Source organism: Crocodylus siamensis, chromosome 8 (assembly GCF_052110815.1).
Source record: "Crocodylus siamensis isolate JL-2025a chromosome 8, ASM5211081v1, whole genome shotgun sequence".
Classification (NCBI taxonomy): domain Eukaryota; kingdom Metazoa; phylum Chordata; order Crocodylia; family Crocodylidae; genus Crocodylus; species Crocodylus siamensis.
This window is the reverse complement of record NC_143402.1, coordinates 39,354,519-39,376,447: the sequence shown is the minus strand read 5'-3', so window position 1 is coordinate 39,376,447 and position 21,929 is coordinate 39,354,519. Positions and strand designations below refer to the sequence as shown.

The window sequence follows — 21,929 nt, the reverse complement described above, 5'->3', positions numbered from 1 at the left end:
CTGACACCCACCCCTGCAGGTAAGTGTGTGGGGGGGGGGGAGGGAAGGGGGGGTAGATAAAGAAGGTGGGAAACCTGCCCCTGTGCCCACTCCCAGGAGCAGAGTCAGGGGGTGAGGGCAGGGTTGCCACTCTGCGGGCCACACATGCACCGGCGAACCTGAAGGGGTTCGCAGACAGAAGCCGCCACTGCAACTCTGCCACTGCACCCTGCACTACCATCCCATGGCCACCCACATGGCTTTGTGGGCAAGTGGCGTAGGGCGTGGCAGCAGCAGTGCAGTGGCAACCACCATGTGTGGACCACATATGTGCTGCCCAGCCGGGGGGTAGTAAGGGGGGCTTGCATGCAGCAGCTGCCACTACATTGCTGCTTATGCCCTGTGACTGGCTGCACGGGTCCATGGCAGTGTGGGAGGGGTGGGGCTTTGTGGGCAAGCGCCGCCACTGCAGAGCCATGCCCTTGGCCCCTGGATCCTAGAGTTAAGTGGGGCTTGGGGGAAGGTGGCCAGGGGCTGAGGGAGCAGGGGGTGCTGCTGGCCCCAAGTGGCACACAGCAGCCAGGTGCAGGGCTGGAGGCTGAGGGCAGGGGTGCCCCTCTGCAGGGGGCTTTGCAGGTAATCAATGTGGGGTGCACGTGCCATCCAGCCAGCTGCCCAGGGGAAGGGGGGAGGCTGGCATGTGGCCAGGTGCACAGCTCCATGGCCAGCTCTGCAGTAGCAGCGAGGGGTGGTGGCTGTGGGGGCAGCAGCCACTGCTGCTTACCTGTAGGGCTGTGCCAGCAGAGATGCCCGCTGTGTACAATGCCTCCTCATGCCACTGCAGAGCTGTGCCCAGAGGTATGCAGATGGCCACAGGGCGGTGGCGGCAGTGGAGTGGCGGCCAGGTCACACACAGCCATCCCCACCATCATTGTGCTCCGCGCAGTGGCCATGGCTGTCACCACACTACCATTGCTACTGTGAGGCCAGCCACACAGCTCCGGGCATGGCTCTGCAGTGGCACGGGGAGGTTTTGTACGCAGTGGCTCTCACCACTGGCATATCCCCACAACTAAGTGGCAGTGGCCGCTGTGTGCCAGCGGTGACAGCCGCTGCATACAAAGCCTCCCTGCGGAGCCATGCCCGGAGCTGTGCAGCCGGCTGCATGGTGGCAGTGTGGTGGCAGCCACAGCGCAACACAGGATGATGGCGGGGATGGCTGCATGCTGCCTGGCCACCACCACCTGGCCTTGCAGCTGGCCGCGCAGCTCCGGGCACGGCTCCGTGGCAGTGTGGGTTTTGTACACAGGTGCCATCTCCACTGGCACAGCCCTATAGGTAAGCAGCAGCTGCGTGCAAGTCCCCCACCCCCCCCAGCCACCATACCTTGCCACTGCTGCAGAGCCAGCCATGGAGCTGTGCAGCTGGCTGCATGCCAGCTTCTCCCTCCCCTGGGCAGCTGACCGGGTGGCATGCGCACTCCGCAACGCTTACCTGCAAAGCCCCCTGCAGGGGGCCCCCTGCCCTCACCCCCCAGCCCTGCACCTAGCTGTGGTGTGCCACCTGGGGCTGGCAGCACCCCCTGCTCCATTAGGCCCCAGCCCTGCCCCACAACCCCCAAGCCCCACTTACCTCTAGGATCCAGGGGCAAAGAGTGAGTCTGAGCCCGGCCTTGGCTGACTCAGAAGCTCAGGCCTCTCCCTTTCCCCTCTACCTCCCCCTCTGGGTAGGGCTGGGGATTTCCCGCCCTTTCTGCAATCTGCTCTTGCAGGCTTGTTCCTGCCTGCAGGAACTCTTTGCAAAAGTGGAGAATCCTTGGATTTCTCTGCTACAAGGGGAAATCTGTGTTTTGTCTGTTTTTAAAAGTGAAAAACGGAAAACCAGGATCCCTGGTGATGACCTACAAAACAAGTACAACCTGATTTAAACATGTGAGAGCTTTAAATGGCCTGTCATACAGTTGAAAGAAACATTCAACACCTGGTTTGTTCCTACAGCAGGGGCAGGCAAATCCGGCCCATGGGCCAAATCCGACGCACTGGGCTATTTCATCTGGCCCACGGAGCCCCTAAAAAATTTAGAAAATTAATATTTATATGCTGTCAAAAATTACAGCCTCCCTCCCTGGTCCCCCAGCCATTTCCCTGCTTCCCTGCCCAGCACTGCTCCAGCACCATGTGGTTCCCATGGTACCTCGTGTGGTGGGGGTGGTATAGGGAGGGACTCTGTGTGAGGTGAGTCCCACATGCACACCCCACCATACACATGCACACATACCTCCTATCGCACTGCCATACACACAGGCCCCTCACACCCCAGCCACCCTCCCCCCACACAACTCCCCACAAACCCGATACCCACCTGCACCTCACATATCCACACACACCCAGATGCTCCCTCTCCCCCCCACATCTATCAACCTTCCACAGACATGCCCACACACCCACAGCCCCCCACAAACCTATATCCACCCCCATAATATACGAGAGTACGACTTCATTTTAAGCTATTATATATAATCGCCTCTGTACAAATGTCTGAAAATCAGGACAAAAATATTTTGTGCAGTCAAATTAATGAATGTTTTAGATGTTCCCTTTTTAGGATCTGATTTGATATTTTTCTGGTTCCGAGATGGCCAAACCCCTTGCTGAAAGGAGTACTTCTAGGGCAAGGGGAGGGACTTCTGGTGGCAAAGGTCAGGGGTTTGGAGGGATTTTCAGTCACTAGATGGCAACCAGGGGGCGGGGCTACCTATTTGGCCCTTGACAGCTTGCCAAACCTCAGTAAGCAGGCTCCCAGTTGAAGTAATTACCTGCCCCGGCCTACAGTAGATCTCCACGGTCTTCTAGTCAAAAGGCCATTGTAAAACACACAAGAGAGGACTTTCTGTTCCCAACATATGAAGGACAGCTGGAATCGGTTTGAAGTAGCATTTAGACAAGGGTCACAAACTCAACACGTGTGTTCTCTTTTCTGGTCATCTTTAAAGCTTCCAAGCACTTAACACATGTTCAAGGCATTTTACCACTATGAACTAAAACAGAGACCAGAATGCTGACTCATGTTTTATGCATATGTCTGTGGGTCTTCCTGTTAGTCATCAGGAGCAGCCTGGGTGATGGAGTCAGCCCTGAAGCAGAGCCAGAGTGCTCAGAATAACACATCAGCAGTAAAGGATGCTGGAGAGTACTTTGGCATTAGTCCCATTTTACACATGAGGGAATGAGACATTTACCTGGTATGGGATGGTGAGTGGTACTGGATCACTTGTTCTCGGCACAAATTCCTTGCTCTCAGCACTAGCGTTTAGAAAAGCTTTAAGGATTTTTTTTAAAAACCCTTGGAATTTTTTTTAATGTTTAAGATGGAAACTCCTCCTCCCTTCTCATCTGTGAATCACTGCCAGTGGGACATTGCTCAGTCACTTAACTCATGGCCAGATGCTTCTAGGAGTTTTAAGTCTTCTGTTTGGTATTTTGCTTGCGTTAGCTAATGGTCCATGGAAATAGTTACTGCCAAGTAGTGTTCTAAGGACTGTCTAATCAAGGGGAAATTGGAGCCTTGTAAAGGAGACCTCATTTTTTTTGCTGTGCTGCCTTTTGGTCAGAAAGAAGTGGGGCTGTTTGAAAGTTTCACTTTAACAATAAAAGAAAAAATGAGGCCTGTGCAAAGCAGCTAGTATTTGCTTCGGATTTGGCTGATTTAGAGGACAGTGATATGTTTTGGTGATTCAGATCACTTTCCTGAATCTATTCAGCCGAATCTTATTTGGAGATTTGGCCACCTAGTCCCAGCACTTCAAAAAAACCAAAAAAAACCCCACACTCACCGGCTCCTGCCAGATGCGGGGGTGATCCCCTCTGCCCTGCACTGTGTAGGGGGCTCTGCCACGAGCCTCCATCCCCTGCCTGCTCTCCTGGCCCCAGCGTCCTGGCTCTTTTTAAAAACATTTTTAAAAAGCCCTGCACTCGCTGGCTGCTGCTAGGTGCGGTGGGGAGGGTGATGCCCACTGCCCCATGCTGTGGGGGAGCTCTGCCATGAGCCCCCTGAAGCCCCAACAGCTGCTACAGCAGCTGGTGGGTACAGGGCTTCTTTTTTAAAGAAACGGGGGCAGGGGCCAGATGGGCAGCTATTGGTGGGTCTGAGAGAGCTCATGAGAGATAAGGGGGTTTGTGGCAAAGGCCCCCACACAGCATGGGGCAGTGGGGGGGAAGCAGAGATTGGGCCCCCCCAGCCTGGCAGCAGCCAGTGAATACGGGGCTTTTTTTTAAAGTGCTGGGACCTGGTGGGGCAATCATTGATGTGGCTGGGAGAGCAGGTGTGGGTTAGGGAGCACTCAGTGGGGCTGGTGGAGCAGGCAAAGGATAGGAACTGGTGGGGGTCCCTCCCCCCAACTTACTGGTGCAGAATCCAGGTCCAGCTCCCTGCGGCGGTGAGTGGGGACCATCCAAAGCTCTCTGCATCTTTTCTGAATCTATTCAGACCTTTTTATTAGTTTCCCAGTTTGATTTGGATTCAGAGATTTGGCCTCTGAGTCAGGCTGAATCTCCTCCGAATCGGATCAGCACCCAAAAATTTGCACAGCCCTGGGGGGGGGGGGGGGGGAACATTCAAACTAGATGCATGGGACAAATTAGCTTGGATATGAGCGAGTATGTAGGAACACCAGAAAATTGCTTTGGCTGAGCTGACGAGCATCATAGCCCAGCCCCTGGCACGGATCTTTGAAAACTCCTGGCGCTCTGGTGTAGTGCCTAAAGACTGGAAGAAGGCCAATGTGGTGCCCATCTTCAAGAAAGGGAGGAGAGTGGATCCGGCTAACTACAGGCCCATTAGCCTGACTTCTATCCTGGGGAAGATCTTAGAAAAGTTTATTAAGGAGGCCATCCTTGAGGGACTGGCCCAGGCTAACATCCTAAGGGACAGCCAGCATGGGTTTGTTGCGGGTAGGTCTTGTTTGACCAATCTCATTTCCTTCTATGACCAGGTGACCTATCACCTGGACAAGGGAGAAGAGATTGATATCATATATCTTGACTTCAAAAAAGCTTTTGATCTGGTATCCCATGATCACCTCTTGGCCAAACTGGCCAGTTGTGGCCTTGGCTCCACCACGATCTGCTGGCTGGGAAATTGGCTCCGTGGTCCGACCCAGAGGGTTGTGATTGATGGCAGTCACTCATCATGGTGCCCTGTAACCAGTGGGGTCCCTCAAGGCTCTGTCCTGGGACCCATATTGTTCAACATCTTCATTAATGATGTGGACATTGGAGTTAGGAGTGGACTGGCCAAGTTCGCCGATGACACCAAACTTTGGGGCAAAGCATCCATGCCATAAGATAGGCGGGTGATCCAGGCTGACCTGGACAAGCTCAGCAAATGGGCAGATGAGAACCTTATGGTGTTTAACACCGAAAAATGCAAGGTTCTCCACCTTGGGAGGAAAAACCTGCAGCATCCTTATAGGCTCGGCAGTGCTACGTTGGTTAGCACTACAGAAGAAAAAGACTTGGGGGTCATCATTGACCACAAGATGAACATGAGCCTGCAATGCGATGCTGCGGCTAGTAAAGCGACCAAAATGCTGGCGTGCATCCATAGATGCTTCTCGAGCAAATCCCGGGACATCATTCTCCCCTTGTACTCGGTTGTGAAAGAAAACCCTTCCAGCTTCCTTTCTCTTTGGGGGTTATCTTTTTCCCTTCTCTCTCTTGTGTCTAGCAATGTGGTTGCTAGGCAGCCAACTTGCTGCCTACGTGAGGAACCTCAGGTAAGGGGGTGCATCTTGCCTCACAACATGGGGGCAGGGGCTTAAGCCTGTGTCACTCCAGTAGGTAACTGTGATGTTTTTCAAATTGATTGGCCAGCATCAAATGCCACCTGTCCCTGACGGCTTCCAGGTGTTGATGTCAGTTTGGGCTATTTAAGAGAGTCCCTTCAGGAAGAATGGCAAAAGCGGACATTTTAAAAACACACTCATGGAGCTCTTTCTTTCATACTCCAGATGCAGCATTGAGTTACTTACCAGAAACCTAATTAGAAGCTCAGTTTAATGAACTCTAGTCACGTTTCAAAAGGCTGACAAGCCACCTAGTTTTGCTCAAGGCTGGTTTTCTTTCTGTATTCTGCTATTGGTATTCCTCCCCACCCTGTCGCTCTTTGATCAATAAACCTGTCCATTTTAGCAGGCCTCACTGTGTGCTTAAGAAGCAACAGACATACTAAGGTGGGCTCAGGTATTTTACTTTCCTTCCACACAAGAGGCTGCTGCTGAAAGCTTCAGGCCTACTAGAAGCACTCCAAAATCCCAAAGTTTACAGGGCTTGTTTATCCTGGGCAGCACAGGGCCCAGATATAGAGCTGAGTCCAGGTGGTGGCAGCCGGTACCCCAGGCTTATGGGTGCACTCCAGGAAGTGTGTCGGCCAGATGTGAGGTGCCCCAGGGGAGGCCCTTGGAGCTTGGCGTTTGGCAGGGCGCAGTGAGGCAGGCGGCTCAGCACAGGAGTGCCCCACCTATTGGCCCGCCACAGAGGTCAAGGATGTAAACTTTTCAGTACCTCTGAATCTTATCTGAATGGAGACGTAATTAGCCTTATTAGTCTGTAGTCAAACAAGACAGTGTAGATTTGCACCTTGTAGACTTTCTCATAGAGAGATCAAAAGCTTTTGTGGGCTGAAGCTCACTTGATCAGATGCTGTGAGAGGAAGTTCACAAAGCAGCGTATAAGGAGGAGGGAGAAGTTTAAATACAAAAGGCAGACAGGATGTGGGGGTAGGAGAACAGTGTCGGAGGAAGCAACCATCAAGCAATAATCCCATAGGAACAAAGGAGTCACCAAGCTAACTGGGTAAGAATCCATAGTCTATGTTTAAACCATACTTAACACAATTCAGTCTGGAGTATTTCTGTTCTGCAATTTCTCCTTCAAGTTGTTTCTTAAAGGTTTGCTGCTTAAGAACAGCCACCCTTAGGTGAGTAATGGAGTGTCTAGGGAGGTTAAAATGGCCTCTGTCTTTCTCTGCAGCTGATGTCAAATCAGTGTTCATTTATTCTTACGCATCAGAGTGCTTCATTTGTCTAATATAGACAGCAGAGGGGTGCTGTGAGTGGACAAAAGTATATATGGTATTGGTGGAGCTGCAAGTGAATGAATTGTGAGTGTGTGTTTGTGTTGTTCAAGCTAGTGACAGTGGTTTTAAAAAAAGCACAGAAGGCATTCTTACCTTAGTATCCAAAGCTTTTATCACTTAAGTGTCCTTCCACAAAGTTTATCATTAGACCTCAGAGAGCAGGATCACATCTGCTTTGGGCAGGAATGTTACACCATGCAACCTACTGCGGGGTTCTATAATTCCTATAGAGAGTCTGACCTAGCTGCTATCAGACAGCAGGATACCAGGCTAAATATGGATCAGCAGGCTCATCCATTTGGGAATTTTTTTTCTTGCTCTGGCACTAGAGCAGGGGTAGGTAATGTTTTTTGGCCAGAGTGCAGAAAAAACCGCAATGTCTATATCAGACAGTGCCAGAGTGCCAACATGCTGGAGCCTGGAGCAGCTGTTAGCAGCCTCCTGGCTGCAGCCAGCCCACAGAGCCCAGTCTGCTTGCAGCTGGGCTTGCAGCCTCCCAGCAGCCTGGGCTCTGTGGCTGGCAGCAGCTGCTTAGAGCCCCAGGCTTGCGGTGGTGTGCCGAGCAACATGGCCTTGCGTGCCATGCTCAGCACACATGCCAGGGGTTCCTGACCCCTGCACTAGAGCATAGTGGCAAGAATAATTAACTTTCAGCAATATATGCAATGTGATATTCTGATCTTGCTTGCTTATTTAAAGGGAACTAATAGTTCTTCTGTATGTGACAAGCTGCTGTAGACCTTGGCAATGGATTCCTTGATTCTTTACGGCTTCTCAGCCACCCTCTAAGGTCTTGGTGTAGTCTTCCACTAGGTGACACTGACCTTGGTTGTTTTTTTTCCTCCCTTTCTCTCTCTTACAGGTGATTGACATCTCAATGATCCTTGCAGAGGCCATCAGGAGGACTCATAACGGGGAATCTGTCTCCTACCTATTCAGCCATGTTCCTTTATAACGACATGCTGCCTGCTGCTTGTGTGGTTTTTTTTTTTGTGTTGTTTTTTTTTTTTTAAAGCAAAAGTTGTTCAGCTTATTATAAAGTTCAGTAGAAGACTCTGCTTGTTCCAGTGTGGTTCTCCACAGCTCCTCCTCTGCACGCATCAGTCTTACTGTGTCTGATCACAGCTCTGGGAGAGGCACATCTAAAATGCTCTGACTGCCACCAGCAGCCTCCAAAGTGTGGACTTTTCAGTTTAAGTTTCCAGCAGTAGTGAGAGTCAGCATTGCAGATCTGTGGAGAGTAGGACTACCATGGCCAATTGCCACAATTTTCTTGGAGGGGGAGGTTTTGTGTTTGTGTGTATCTGGCATGCATACCTGTTTGGTTTGGGTTTGTTTGTTTGTTTGTTTGTTTGTTTGTTTGTTGGGGGGTTGTATGGGAAGTAGAACACCCAAGAACAGGCTGATCTGCAACTTACAGCAAGATTCCAAGGGACTGCTGAACATGTGCTACTTATTCTATACCTGACAGAAGCCCTTAGAAAAGTGGGATAAGTAAGGTTTATACATTGACCAAGTTTCTGACAAGAGCTGAGGCACTGGATCAGCACCATGGAAGGGTAGGACAATCATCAGCTTCCTCTCCTGGAAGGAGACCACATATTTGTGCCCTTGCAGTAGAGAAGAAACATGATGTCCTTTTAGGGTGTTTGAACAGCAAAATTATGATGAGCTATAGCATACTCTAGCATACCTGTGCTTTCTTTATCTAGCTAATATGGCTAATGATATCAGTGGAGGTATGGCAGCACAGTTCTTCACCTTCCATTTGTAACCAGCATGTACTCTAGAGTACATGTTGTTCCTGCTAGCACCTGACCCAATCTGGGCTGCCATGGCTGCTATTGTTCCCATGTTACTTGAAGCTAGCAAGGGTGCACTAGCATGTGCAACAGTCACAACTCCATTTTGCTGTATAGACGGGCCCCACTTCTCTCCTCTGCTGGTACCCTAGTAAGGCTAGCCTTTCTGACCTTTTATTGGCCTGCTTGTTTCTTGCAGCATGTGCCTGCTGAATAGATTGATATGGGGTGACCTTATTACTTCCTTGTAAACTTTGTTTTCAGGCATCTTAATCTCTGAAGGTTAAGTCTAAGTCATTTTACCACTAAGTTATTGACTGTATTTTGACTGCATGTGTTTTGTTTTGTTTTGTTTTGTTGGGGGGGGGGGTTGTTGTTGTTGGCCTCTTTAATATTTTTCCATGGCTGATACCAGAATCTTCCATCTCTGCAAGGAACCTTGGGAATGATGGTTAATGGGGAGGTTGTGAAATTTCAGAGAGAGCCAAAGGATGGATCCAAGTCAGCTGTTCGTGTGAAGTGCTTGATAGTAATAGGTCAGGAGTGGCTTGTTCCGTCTGTGGCTTTATTTATTGAAGTTTTCCCAGTACCACATCTAACCCCAATCAGAGGTAGCAACAGGCCTCAAGAAAGAAATGAAGCTGTCAAACCCAGAGCTGGTTGTGGCTCCTATCTGTAGAGCTGGTATTACCCACAACTTAAGTGCATAATAGTTATACCAGACAATTCTAAGATAAATGTCTAAATCAGTCTTTTCTGGACTTTTACTGGGTAGCAGGCTAAGCTGTTTTCTGTATGCATTTTGGTTTTATAAACAATCTCAACCTACTTTGGGAAAAGAAGGAGGAGGCTTTTGAAGTTGTTTGACTCTCCAGCCAAGGTGTTATAAGAGATTGAAGGGTGGTAGATAATTGGAGCTACCTGAACAATCCAGGTGTCTGGATTTGGGGTAGTCCTCCTAGGCATTAGGTATTGTGCCTTTTTAATTAAGACTTCCCCCTCTCCCTTCCTAGAACTTTTGTCCTGTGGCTACATAACACTTCTATCCCATCATAGGGTTTGTTTTGTATCCAAAGTCTATGTTTGTCTGGAAAGTGTATGTTTGCTTCTTTGCTTTGCATCCTGCACTGAGCTCCACTGAGGGTCCATTCAGGACTCCTACCTCCTGCTTCGGAGCCCTGCTTCTGCCCTGCCCAATGCATCATGAGCAGAAGCCAAGAGCAAGAACATCAAGGCAGCGGTGTGAGGATTTTCTGCAGCATTTGTGTTAAACTAAGACCTCAATGAAGGAATTAAACTTTTATTTAAAAAAGAATCACAGATGTGCTTGTAATCTGTAAATGTTTTTGAAACATGCAACACCATTGTGTTGCTGTGTGCACTGTTCCTTTTGAGCTTGTTTACTCACCAGTTTGTGAAAAACATGACTTCTCTATAATAATTGAATTCTAAATTGTTCAAAGACTTTTAAGACTTTGCTTCTCTGCTTGAGGAGAGAAGAGAGCCTGCCTGACCCTCATATCAAAGCTGATCCTTTACTTCAGAAGTCTAGGTTTCAATGAAAGATTTTTTTCAAAGGCTTTCCACACTTTAACTGCTCCAGTTCTTCCCACTGACAGCAGGCACACTTCTGTGAAGACCTGTTTCACTGTTCATGGGTACAACTTAACAATTAGTAGCACTGAAGAGAATTGCTTAATAAGCACTTTGTAATTAAATAGTTTAATTTTCAATTAATAGGCAAATACTGGGTTGACATCCTGTTAGGGGTATGAACTGCATTACTATAGTGGATTAAGCAGCCTTCTGCAGGGCTGCATGGTAGCCAGATGTCATTGACTTCATGTTCATTACCTGGGGTTTTCTTGTCGAAATCTAAAATACCTCTTTTCAAGCTGTGCTCTTGCTGGACCTGGCAGACTAGACATGGCCTGAGCACTGTTGAAAGGTATCTAATAAGAGCAGATGTCTTAATACTGACTTGCATGTCTACTCTTAGTAGACTTATCTGTCAGTATCTATATTATATATGTGTGTCTGTCTGTAGTCTGGGAGTTTCAGGGAAGTACCCATGAGTAAAGCACATTGAACCCTTGCATCTGCTAGAAGGGCTTCATGTTAGCTTGAGCTAAAACTTGCCCCCAGTCAGATTCATGTCCACATACTTAGCTTGAATGGGGAAGGAAGGAGCCAGTGCTTGAAGCCATGCATTTCTTAGTTTCACAGGGAGGATGCAGCAGCTTGAGTTAACTTGTCAGCTGTCACCCTACTCACTGAGTTGCAGTGCAGTTGCTGTTATTCAGCTAGGTTATCCTAAATAGAGTAACTAAAGCTAATTCTTGCAATGAATATAGGTTCCCACTCTGGTTCTGGTTCCTGAGTGTGTCTGTTAAGGAACCAGGACAATACAAGTTGTCCAATATCAGTAAATGAGATGCATATTCCTTCTGGCACAAGCAGTTCTCAGAATGGACTACATGTACATGCTTTCCTTGCTGAACAGAGGCCTTCCAAGTTTTCCCAACCACCTACCTGAACAGAATACCTAAATATGTTTTGGAAAGATGGCAGGAAGGGAAGTGGTGACTAGCAATAGTAGCATGTAATGCCAAAAACATGTTCAGAACTGCCTTTTACTCATGCCTACAAGAGAAAGCAAAGATTTCTTCAGGTGACATCTTTTACTAGACAAATTGCATAGCTGGGATAGCATTAGACAAGCTTTTGAATGCAAGACATTCTTCAAAACATGGGTAACATGGTGCTCTTTGCTGTTGGGGGAGAGAGGAACCACATAGTGAAAACTAAATGAAGGGCACAATAAACATGAAATGTGTGAAATACTGTTCTATGTATGAAAGAGAATTTATACTCTCAAATAACAGGGCCCTGCAGTACTTATGTTGTCCTCTTGTGTAAACTGCTTGAGTTTCCTCATTCATTAACCTGTTGCTTGCTTTCTGTGTTTCTTTTTGATAGTGAAAATTTTGGACTCTGGTTCACTCAACAGGATGGCTTTACTAACCTTCAAACAGCCACAGTTAGCAAAATGGAGCAAGAAAAGCAGCCAGAGGCCAGTGAGTTCCAGGGGAAGTGCAACACAAACAAAAGTTTGGCCTACTCTAAAGCCTGCCATTCAGGAGCAGTTGGTTTGGACCATAGGAGGTAGGAACAGAAGGCTATTGTGACAGGAGATCAGGGTATAAAAAGGAAAATGAAGTTGCCAGTTGTCCACTATGTGGAAGGCTTCAAAGTGGTTAGTTGGTTTATGCTACATCTCACAGGCCTGAAATAACTATGTGAAATAACTCTCTCTACCTGCAGAGAGCTGAGGAAAGCTAACACCCTGGTCTGATTGCAAACAAACAAAAAAATCATGCTTGCCATCTCTTCCTGGAAAAGAGAAGAGGATATTCCTGGAAATTGCCATTAGAGGGGTATGTCTGAGCCTCAGCAATCTCATTCCAAATGAAACTCGAATCTCAAATGGCTGACAATGATTTTTTTTTTTTTTCCTTCCTCCCACTTCAAACCAGGGTTTCTTGCATTGGCCTTACTCGTCAGCATTTTGCTTCCATTGCAGTAAATTATTGATAGCAGCAATATTGAACTGTGAAGCTTAGGTTCATAGGTAGTTTGTTGTACCGTAGAAATCAGCTCCATATCAAATGGAAAATTGTTAGGACAAGATGTGTGCAGGCACAAAATCCACATGTCCACTTCTGACAGGGTGATTAAAAGGCTTATTGTCCTGCAAACACCCTACCCCCAGCCAGTAAATAAAACAGTCATACAGTAATCCTATAATTCAATGGATAATTTTAAAGCTTTTTGTTGTGTTAGTGTCTCATTTTGGAGTGGAGGGGCACAACAGCAGGTGCTGCAGGGATATAGCTGCAGCTTCAAGCTCACTTGTTGCATCTCCACAGTACTAAAACAGCTCCCTTTTTCAGACTCTTTTTTCCCTAGTTATATTCATTAGTCATCACAATTGAATGTTGCCCCTGCAGGGATGTTGGCTGCCTGTGTTTTCAGTCCATACCAAGCCCAAAGCTGTTCTTGTTGCATCTGCGTCTGCCTTTGAAATAACTCAGTATAGGGATGCAAAATGCCTAGCCTAAGCCTCCTGCATCCTCCCAGGCTAAATGGGGCTTTGTGAACAGCAGCGAGAGCAGCCAATGAGCTCACAGCAGGGTGGGGAAGCTCTGTGGGAAGACGACCTGATAGCCTGGTCCATTTCTCAGCGACTGCTACTGACAAAAGGTAAAATTGCTCCCTGTCTGCAAGGACAGAAATAAAAGTGCAAGCAGAGATGGTGAGGGGGAAGGTAGTGCTGAAGGCAGGTGGTGCTGCTACTGCAGGAGAAACAAGGTAAAATACTGGTATTTCTATTGCGGGGGGTTTCTCCCTGGTTTCCTCTTTTTAATTTCTTAAAGAAATCATCCTTTCTCCTGCTCTCTTATTTTATACAAACTTCCTCAGGATGCTTCTTTTAAAACCTGAAAAACTGCCTTGATTTCTGATTGGCACTTTCCACTCTATGCTTTAGTACATAAAAATTCTACTAGTGCCTTAGCCTTTGCCTGCCCCTAGAGCAAGCTTCCTCTTTTGGTGGCAGAGATGCATTGCTAAATCGAGCACAGATGAACAAAGCACAGCCCCTGCCCAGCTGAGGGAGTACAGTTGCTTCCTGTAGTTTTTTTTGCTAGTGTAGGCTGGCTGTTTTCCACCCAGACTGGAGATGAGGTCATAAAAGGGGTTGCCAAGATTCTGGTGTCTTTGTTATGGACTAATTTACTTCCTAATAAGAATGAGGGTAGGAACAGATCACATTTACCAATAACACATCTGACTTGGATTACCCCTTGCCCACTCTCCCTTCCCCATGCTGTGACTGTTCCAGTTTACTTAAAAAGGAGATCACTTCTCAGCCTCTTGTGAGCTAAGATGAACCTGTGCCAAAATGGATTTAAGTGTATTGGAGGGTGCACCCTGGTCCAAATGCAGACAGGACTCCCTATGACAGCCTCATAGTTGGCTTCCCACTGGCCAGTTTCCAGTGGGAGGATCTCACCTACACCCTGACTATGGAAATAGGGGACTCCTCCCTAGCTTGTTCCTGTGCCCATTGGCCAGGGACATCTGACCCCAAACCTCCAGGCTTGGGCCTGCATGTAGAATGCTTGCCAATGGATTTGGAAGCATCTTAAGCCCCAGGCTGAAAAATCTGGGGTGGAGGATACTGGCCAGTTGCAGCATCACATATGGTGTTTGAAGACTGATCTTTGTTTAATCAAAAGGACTTGGACCTGATCTGGCTAATTTGATCTGGAATGTGAAAACGCTTCCAAAATACATTTTAAAAAAAGGGGGGAGGAGGTTGTGCACTGAGAAGTGACTGAGAATGGCACTAGGTGGAGCCATACTCCATGTAGCATTTTCTCAATCAAATGTGCCCAGCTTACTACAAATGAAAAAGGTGTTTCCCCCAGCCACACCTTTCTTTGTCCATCCCCCCTCCTTCACCACGCCTGTCTGCCTGAGATCTGAGTCAGTTTACCATGGGTACAAAATCTACTTTCTTTTTCCTTTTTGTATTTCATAAGCAATAACAGTGTTGCAAAGTGAGCTGTGTAAAACAGTTACTTGCCGGCTAAGAAGAAAGGGCTCCCTGAAGTCTGCCCTCAGGTACAGTTTTGCAGTCCCAGAGTCTCCTGCTGGTTTTGCTGCGGGCCTCTAGTCCCATAAAGACCCCCTTCCCCTGCATTTCAGTGAGGCTGGTCATGTGTGAATTTTATCATATGTATTCACAGGAGCAGGGCTAGAGGAATTGTATCATGTGGATACGCATCACATGTACCAGCATATTTGGGTCTCACAAGCAGGCCTGGGTGAATAATTCCGGCAATGAATGGGATATGGGGCTCCCTTCTGCATAGCTACTGACTTATTCTCACTGAACAAAACTATGGAGTAAGAAGGTGCCATTTTGACAGTGATTGTCCAAAGCAAAGATGCTTCTCAAGCCCTACTTAGGGATCCTCTCATTAGGAGTCCCTCCCTCCACCAAAAAAGAGGGACTTGTGGCCCCATTGGCTTAGCATGAAAGCTCTGTTTAAACATGATGGTTAGCCACAAGATACTTGAACAGTCTCCATGCTCAGTGCTATGCTATGACATCCTCCCCACCCCTGGCACTACATGAAGCTTTGAGCACTGTTCACCACAGATAAAGGAAGTGCTTATCAGCAGAGCCTTTTGCTTGCTTTAGTCTGAACTTCGCTGGACACAAAGGAAAGTTCACATCGTTCCAAGCTCTGACCTGAGGTACTTTCCAGTGACTGCAGAGTGGCAGCAGGGGTGAGTTTGGCCCTTGATGCTAACTCCTGTTATTACCCATGTATCATTCTGACCCTGATTTAGAGTCATTGTAGCAGCTACTGCTTATGAGAAGTTTGTCTTATTTTTTAAAACCACTTATAACTGAGCACTCCCTTCCGTCTCATCCTCCCCCACCTCGTCATGCTCAGCTTTGCTCTTGTGCTGGAGGGGGGTGGGCTGCTTTCCCTGCTGTGCCCTCAATCCTACCCCTGGGGGCTTGGGCAGATGAAGAGGTGTGAAGGCATCCATGCACTTCCCCACCAGCAGGGGAGAAGAGATAGGAAACTGGATGACAGCTGAGAGCAATGGAGCTCAGGATGTGGGAAAGTAGATCTGGCTGGGGCATGATGATGGTACCCAAGGCAGTAGCTGATATGAGGGGACCCCCTAGCAAAGCAGGCTTGTCTCCCTGCTGGCCTCATTTGCATTTATATGTGAGGGACTGGTCAAACCCCTTGCGTTGGTAACCTGTTTGTAGTCCTCCCCACCTGCCAACTACATAGAGGGGCAGGCAGCCACTGATGTCACCTGGGACCACACTGGCCTTTCCAGTGGGCTGAAGCCAGCAGTGTGGCACTGATGTTGTTGTCAGCTGCTCCACACTAATTATGTAAAAGGGACCCTGGGGGAGTCTGCCCTCATCCACCCTGCCTGCAGCACCCAGGCAGACCCCTGGCCATATGCACAGAAGTGACCATATGTAGTAACTTCCTCCCTGGGGGAAGCTCCCTCAGGACCTGCCTCTCCCCAGCCAGGTTGCTTACACTGCTGTAGAGGAGGTGTAATCCCACCTAAATCAGAAATGGAGTGTTGGACCCTAGCTTTGTCCCAAGGCACAAACAAGGTAAAGGGAAAACGGGCTGTACATGTAGTGAGGGATATACCTGAGCCTTTAACCGGCTTGCAGGTTAGCACTGCTGGAGCCAACTGGAGAAAAGCTCAGCATCGTAGCCCTGGTCTACATGACAGTGTAGGCAGCAAAGCTGTATTAGCAGCTTGTATTGTCTGCAGAGGTGGGATAGCTATTCTGGCAGAAATATCTGAAGTGCTAGGGTGATAGGTTTAGGACAGAGAATTTTTTGCAAATTGTAGCACCATACATGGTGTTAAGCATGATTGAGTTCTGCTTGCTCAATCAATATGGTTTTTGGAACGATTGAGTTCTGCGCCATCGATATGATTTGGAACCGATTTGGCTAGTTTGACCTGGAACTTACTCTATCCATCCATCTATCCATTCATCTTAGCAAGAAGTGAAATATAGCTTTTTCCAGGCCTTGTGGTTTTTCTGCAGGTTTTGATGAGATTAGGGCAAATGCACTGTTTACCTGCACTGAAATGATGATGGCCTTTCCCTAAGAAGATCCCTGGTTCACTTAGTGACCCAAGGCCAAGCACCTCTGTGGGTTTACCAGCACAACTCCACAGACCCTAATCTGTTGTGCTTAATTCTGCCAAAGCTGAATTTAGCTTTACACTTTAATAATGAAACTGAAAGGTAAGTTTGACCCTTGGAAACCTGCTAAAGAGAGAGGAGGCAAGAAAGGGAGGGCCCATGTCTCCCTGGAAGTGGAGCCTAGAGTCAGGAGATATGAGAGGAGCCAGTTGCACCTATAGACCCCAGCTTGTAGATTCATAGGGCTGGAAGAGAAACCGAAGGATCATCAGGTCCACTGCATGAGCAGGAAAGACACCTGGGGTCAGGTGACCCCAGCCAGGTGACTGTCCAGTCTTCTTTTGAAAACCTCTAAGGTAAGTGATTGCACCACCTCTGGGGGAAACTTGTTCCATAGTTTGGACACCCTAGTTGTGAAGAAGATTTTCCTAATCTTCAGCCTGAAACTATCTTCCCAGAGTTTGTGGCCATTGTTTCTAGTTTTTCCCCAGGGCACCCTAGTGAACAGTTGTTCACCGAGCCCCTGATGTACCCCTCTGATATAGAGGTAAGCCACAATCAGGTCCCCTCTCAGCCTTCTTTTCTTTAGACTGAAGAGTCCGAGATCCTTCAGCATCTCCTCATATGGCTTGCCATGCAAGTCTTCGATCATATGGGTAGCGCTTCTCTGGACCCCCTCAAGCTTTAGCACGTCCTTGTTGAAGTATGGCACCCAAAACTGGACTCAGTACTCTAGATGCGGGAGAATCACTTTGTTTTTACTGGAGATGCATCAATTGATGTATGCCAGAGTTTTATTGGCCCTAGCGGCTACTCTCACATTGCTGGCTCATATTTATGCTGAGATCTGTTCAGATGGTGAAGGTCAGGTTTTCAAGTGCTCTGCACTGCCCTTTGGGGCTGGCTTTTCTGAGATCTCACAACTCAGGAGCTCCCACTTTGACACACAGGCAGATCTTCTAGCTTCACTGTGCAGCAGCCCAAGCTATTTGGAAAACGTAGTTACTTGTTCTGTGTCCAAATAGAAACACTGGCACTGAGCTACCTGAGTCCCCTTTCTGCTGTGCACACTGGTTGTGTCCTGTTCCTCTGGTTTAGAAATATCAGAGGTAACAAGACAACCTTTGGCAGCTCCAGTTAAGTGAAAAATCATCTTTCAACCTATCTCCACCTCTGCTCCCGTAGCCATCCAGACTGACCCTGCTCCCTCCTGACTATCCCAGTGACTGGTCATACATCAGTGCTGATCAAATGCCTGAATCAGTGGGGTCGGTCTAAGGGGAAAGGACTCGTCCCCTTATGCAGTGCTCCCTGAATGCTGCTTGGGAAAGGCTACACACCCAAATCTCATGTCTGAACCCTACACAGAGCCCCCATGATGGCTCTGTTGTCATGGATCCATCCATAGCCATTGGGCAGTTTTCCCCGCATGTTCTCCACAAACTAGTGAACAGTCATATCCGAAGGGAGGAGTTATAGGCCTGATACGAAGCTTACTGAAGTCAAAGGAAAGGCCCCCACTGACTTCCATGAGCTTTGGTTGAGACCCACACTGACTGGATACACTCCAGTGAAAGATGCATCCAGGCTACAATTTCCTGGAGGTCATGGTGAGCCAACTCAGGGGCTTGTCTTTTTCTGGGTGCATTAACAGTCAGTCCTTCCACTGCTCTAACACCAGCACAGGCTGCTTAAACCAATACAAGAGGCTTTCTTCAGAACTCATTGCTGCACTGGATCTCCTTGTCTAGATGGAAAGGATTGTACACAGCCAAGTAGTGTGGGTTCATGGGCAGCAGTAAAATAGGTGTACAAAAAGCAAGGTTTTATCAGGGTACCTGAGTTCTCCATAGAAAGGACCATGAGGCCACCTCTGGGGATGCTTCACTTGGATTGTTTGTGGGTGATGGGCTTAGAGCGCATGGTTCAGCCTTGCTGGGAAAACTCATACAAAACTGGCCTTTTTCTAGCTTTGTCCCTAATATGGAATGCAATCAAATTGTCTCTGGAACTGGTAAATAAATAAATAAAAAATCTGGGTCCCTCCTGTTGGAGAGCAGGGACAAAGTAGGGCACCCAGTGAGAGAGCTGGGGTAAAATAGGTTGGACAGTGGAGAAAAGACCATCAGCCCTCCTCTAGAGCAATGGTGAGATTCTTCCAGCACAGCCTGAGATGTGGATCCTGTCTGAGAAGGGCTGTCCCTTCATGTGAGCTAGTGTTCTAGCTTAGCATAAACTGATCAGCCACAGTGACATCTATGCAGCTGGGAAATGACCTCAGGTCCCTCAGCCTATCACCTCATTACAAATTATTTTAGGTTTTTTTTCTATCTCATCCTAGTGGCTAAAAGAGGAGGTCCCAGAATGGAAGAGACAGCTGGGATTCAGTGTGGAGACTCCAAGAATGGAAAGGAGGTAGAGAAAGAATGCAGCTTCTGGAGTTACCACCATGGGGCCCTCTCCAGCTTCCTGTCCATCCTGGCAACATTCCCCATCCACAAGACTATCTTCCGCCAGCAGATCCATGCTTTCTCCATCCACAAAGCAGTATGCCAGCTGCACCATGAGGGCCTCTGCTGCCTCTACCGGGGCATTTTACCACCACTCATGTCCAAGACACTGCAGGGAACCCTGATGTTTGGCACCTATGACAGCTTCCTCAGTCTCCTCTCCAGCAACACATCCGAGTCCTACATGCTTCCACAGCGGTGGGCAGCAGGCTTCTTCTCTGGCTCAGTGGAGGCTTTGGTCCTGAATCCCTTTGAACGGGTCCAAAACATCCTGCAGGATGGACGGAAAAACAGCAGGTTCCCAAATACCCGCAGCATTCTGCAGGAATTCAACTCCTATGGCCTGAAGGAAAGGCTTGTTATAGGCTACTACCGGGGCCTTGGCCCCGTTCTGCTGCGGAACAGCCTGGGTAGCGCCCTGTACTTCTCCTTCAAGGACCCCCTCCGTGACAGCCTGTCCAACAAAGGCCTGCCAAGCTGGCTGCCTGCCCTGGTGTCTGGCAGTATCAACGGGACCTTGACCAGCCTCATGTTGTACCCTCTGACCGTCCTTGTTGCCAACATGCAGTCACAGGTTGGGGGGCATGAGGTCCTTAGCCTGTGGAAGTCTATGCAGTCTGTCTGGCAGTCACGTGGGAGGAAGCTAACCCTTCTGTACCGGGGTGGGTCCCTGCTTGTCCTGCGGGCATGTCCAACATGGGGCATCACCACTGCCATCCATGACTTCCTGACAGAAAATGCTGGGCGTGACAGGAGAGGCTAGTCATAAGCCTAGCATTTCTCAGACCCTGTACAGGCACTGAGAGCCTGGTGCCTCAACCTGGCTGACATCAGCCTGTTTGCAAAGAAGCCCGGAAAGTTGCAGTCAATAAAACCTTTTAACTTACAAACTTAACTTTCAGCTGATGAGGGAAAGGTCACACTGTCAGTACCACCAAGGAGAAGCTCAAAGAAAACTACTGCTCTAACCAGTCTGAAGGTGGCTTGTTCAGCAGTAGCCCAGCCCATGAGTGTTTTACGGGCTGTAGTCAAATTGAGCAAACCACTCAAGCTGCTTACAGCCCAGCTTCAGCAAATTCTCCCTGAGCTGGCTGTGGTCTAGCAGTCAGAATATAGGACAGAGGCAAGTGACTGCTGGTTTGTCCCCAGTTGTGCTACTGAATCTGTATAACCTCAAACTAAGCATCTGACCTCTCCATGCCTTGGTTTCCCTATTTGTAAAACATGGGGGTAATGGTTTTTCCCAAATAAACTGCTTTGAGACCTGTGGGTGCAGAGTGCAGAAATCTTAATTATTGTAAGACCTGAATCTGGATTGGCCAGATGTCCTAATCCTTCAAGCCATATGCTATAACTGTCACACACCTGAGAGCCACACATATGATAGATCTGGGTGAGGACAGTGCATGCAAGATAAGTTGCTGCCATGGGAGGACAGGATGCAAGTTTGGCAATTGCTGTTGTGGGGATAGATGCACATGGCTCACAACCCTCATTTAAACTGCCTGGGAGCCTTTTGTGGCTGGCAAGCTGTGGTGTGACCACCCTCAGCCATCAGTTAAACCAGGGGTGGGCAAAATATGGTCCGTGGGCCAGATCCAGCCCACAAGGCTATTCTGCCCAGCCCGTAGGGCCCCTAAAAAATTTGGAAAATTTATATTTATCTCCCCTTCCTGTGATTTTTTGACAAAAACCAAGTGCAGCCTAGCGGGCTCCCACAACAGCAGGGCCTGCCTGGTCCCGCTCCCCGAGCCGGAAGCCCCAGGAGGGGCTTGGAACCACATGGCTACCCCGCGCTGGAACCGCAGGTAAAGGGGGAAGGGCAGGGAAGGACCCCAAGCAGGGAAGGAGCTTGGGGAAAAGTGGCCCAGGGAAAAGCTGAGTACAGGGGGGAAAAAGTGGCCCCTCACCCGCCCTGTGGCCGGCGCTCTGCACTGCAGCTACTCGCTGCCCATGTGGGGCTGTCTGTACCTGCTCTAGACAGCCCCGTGCACGGGGCAGGCAAGGGGCCGCTCCCCTCTTTCCCCCCACACCCAGCGCTCAGCACCACCTTATAACCCAGCCCCACTGCCAGCCTGGGCCCCACGCTGGCTCTGGGCTTGCCTGTCAGGGCTGCACATGGCGACAGCAGCTGTGTCCCCCACCCGCTTGCTGCACCAGGCAGTGTTTGCCACTGCCACTCTGGGCTGCCCAGCACACCAGCTCCGGGTGGGCAGCAGCAGCCAACGCTGCCCAGGGGGGCCACAGCTGCTGCCGCCGATGGCCGAGTCCAGAGCTGGCATGGAGCCCAAGCTGGCAGCGGGGCTGGGTTACAAGCTGGTGCTGAGCATGGGGAAAAGCAGTCCCTCCCTCCGTGGCCAACACCCCACACTGTAGCCACTTGCAGCCCGTGTGGGGCTGCCTGCGCCTGCTCCAGACAGCCCTGCGTGGGCTGCGAGTGCCTGCAGCGAGGAGCGCTGGCCATGGGCGAGGGGCCACTTTTCCCCACACTCAGCACCAGCTTCTTCCCTGCCGGCAAGCAGGGTGTCAGGGCTCTGCACTGCCCCCTGCCTGTACCATGGGGCTGGTGGGCACCGGGAGTGAGCAGGTACAGGAGCCAGTGGAAGCACCAGTGTCAGTGCTGGCAGGGCCCAGAGCAGGGTGGCAGGAGTGCAGGGTCCCAGCCAGCAGGGCCTCTATGGAGCCAGGCCAGCTCCCCACTCTCCCTGATGGTGCAGCCTAGCCTGG

General features: G+C 49.2%; 2 protein-coding genes across 7 annotated transcripts in view; both read left to right on the top strand.

Annotated features, from left to right (window-relative positions):
- Positions 1-10,230, top strand: part of PRPS1 (phosphoribosyl pyrophosphate synthetase 1) — a 28,380-nt gene extending 18,150 nt beyond the window's left edge. The window contains exon 7 of the mRNA XM_090059266.1: positions 7,976-10,230. Coding sequence (XP_089915392.1) covers positions 7,976-8,068 — 93 coding nt within the window. The 3' untranslated portion in view covers positions 8,069-10,230. The remainder of the gene's footprint in view (positions 1-7,975) is intronic.
- Positions 10,231-10,350: 120 nt separating this feature from the next.
- On the top strand, positions 10,351-20,471 carry SLC25A53 (solute carrier family 25 member 53). Of its 6 annotated transcripts, none has more exons than XM_090059270.1 (4): positions 10,351-12,080; positions 12,240-12,352; positions 15,187-15,275; positions 19,034-20,471. In XM_090059270.1, exon 4 carries the CDS (start codon positions 19,057-19,059, stop codon positions 19,963-19,965), a length of 909 nt encoding a protein of 302 aa, XP_089915396.1. In that variant the 5' UTR covers positions 10,351-12,080; positions 12,240-12,352; positions 15,187-15,275; positions 19,034-19,056; the 3' UTR covers positions 19,966-20,471. The 6 variants fall into 6 exon arrangements, with proteins under 6 accessions (XP_089915396.1, XP_089915398.1, XP_089915395.1 ...); XM_090059272.1 differs by having other exon boundaries at positions 12,240-13,178; XM_090059269.1 differs by having other exon boundaries at positions 12,240-13,286.
- The last annotated feature ends 1,458 nt before the right edge of the window (positions 20,472-21,929 follow it).

Bases quoted from the DNA above. Each gene is read 5' to 3' on its own strand.
- SLC25A53 (XM_090059273.1), top strand. From the start codon at position 19,057: ATGGAAGAGACAGCTGGGATTCAGTGTGGAGACTCCAAGAATGGAAAG.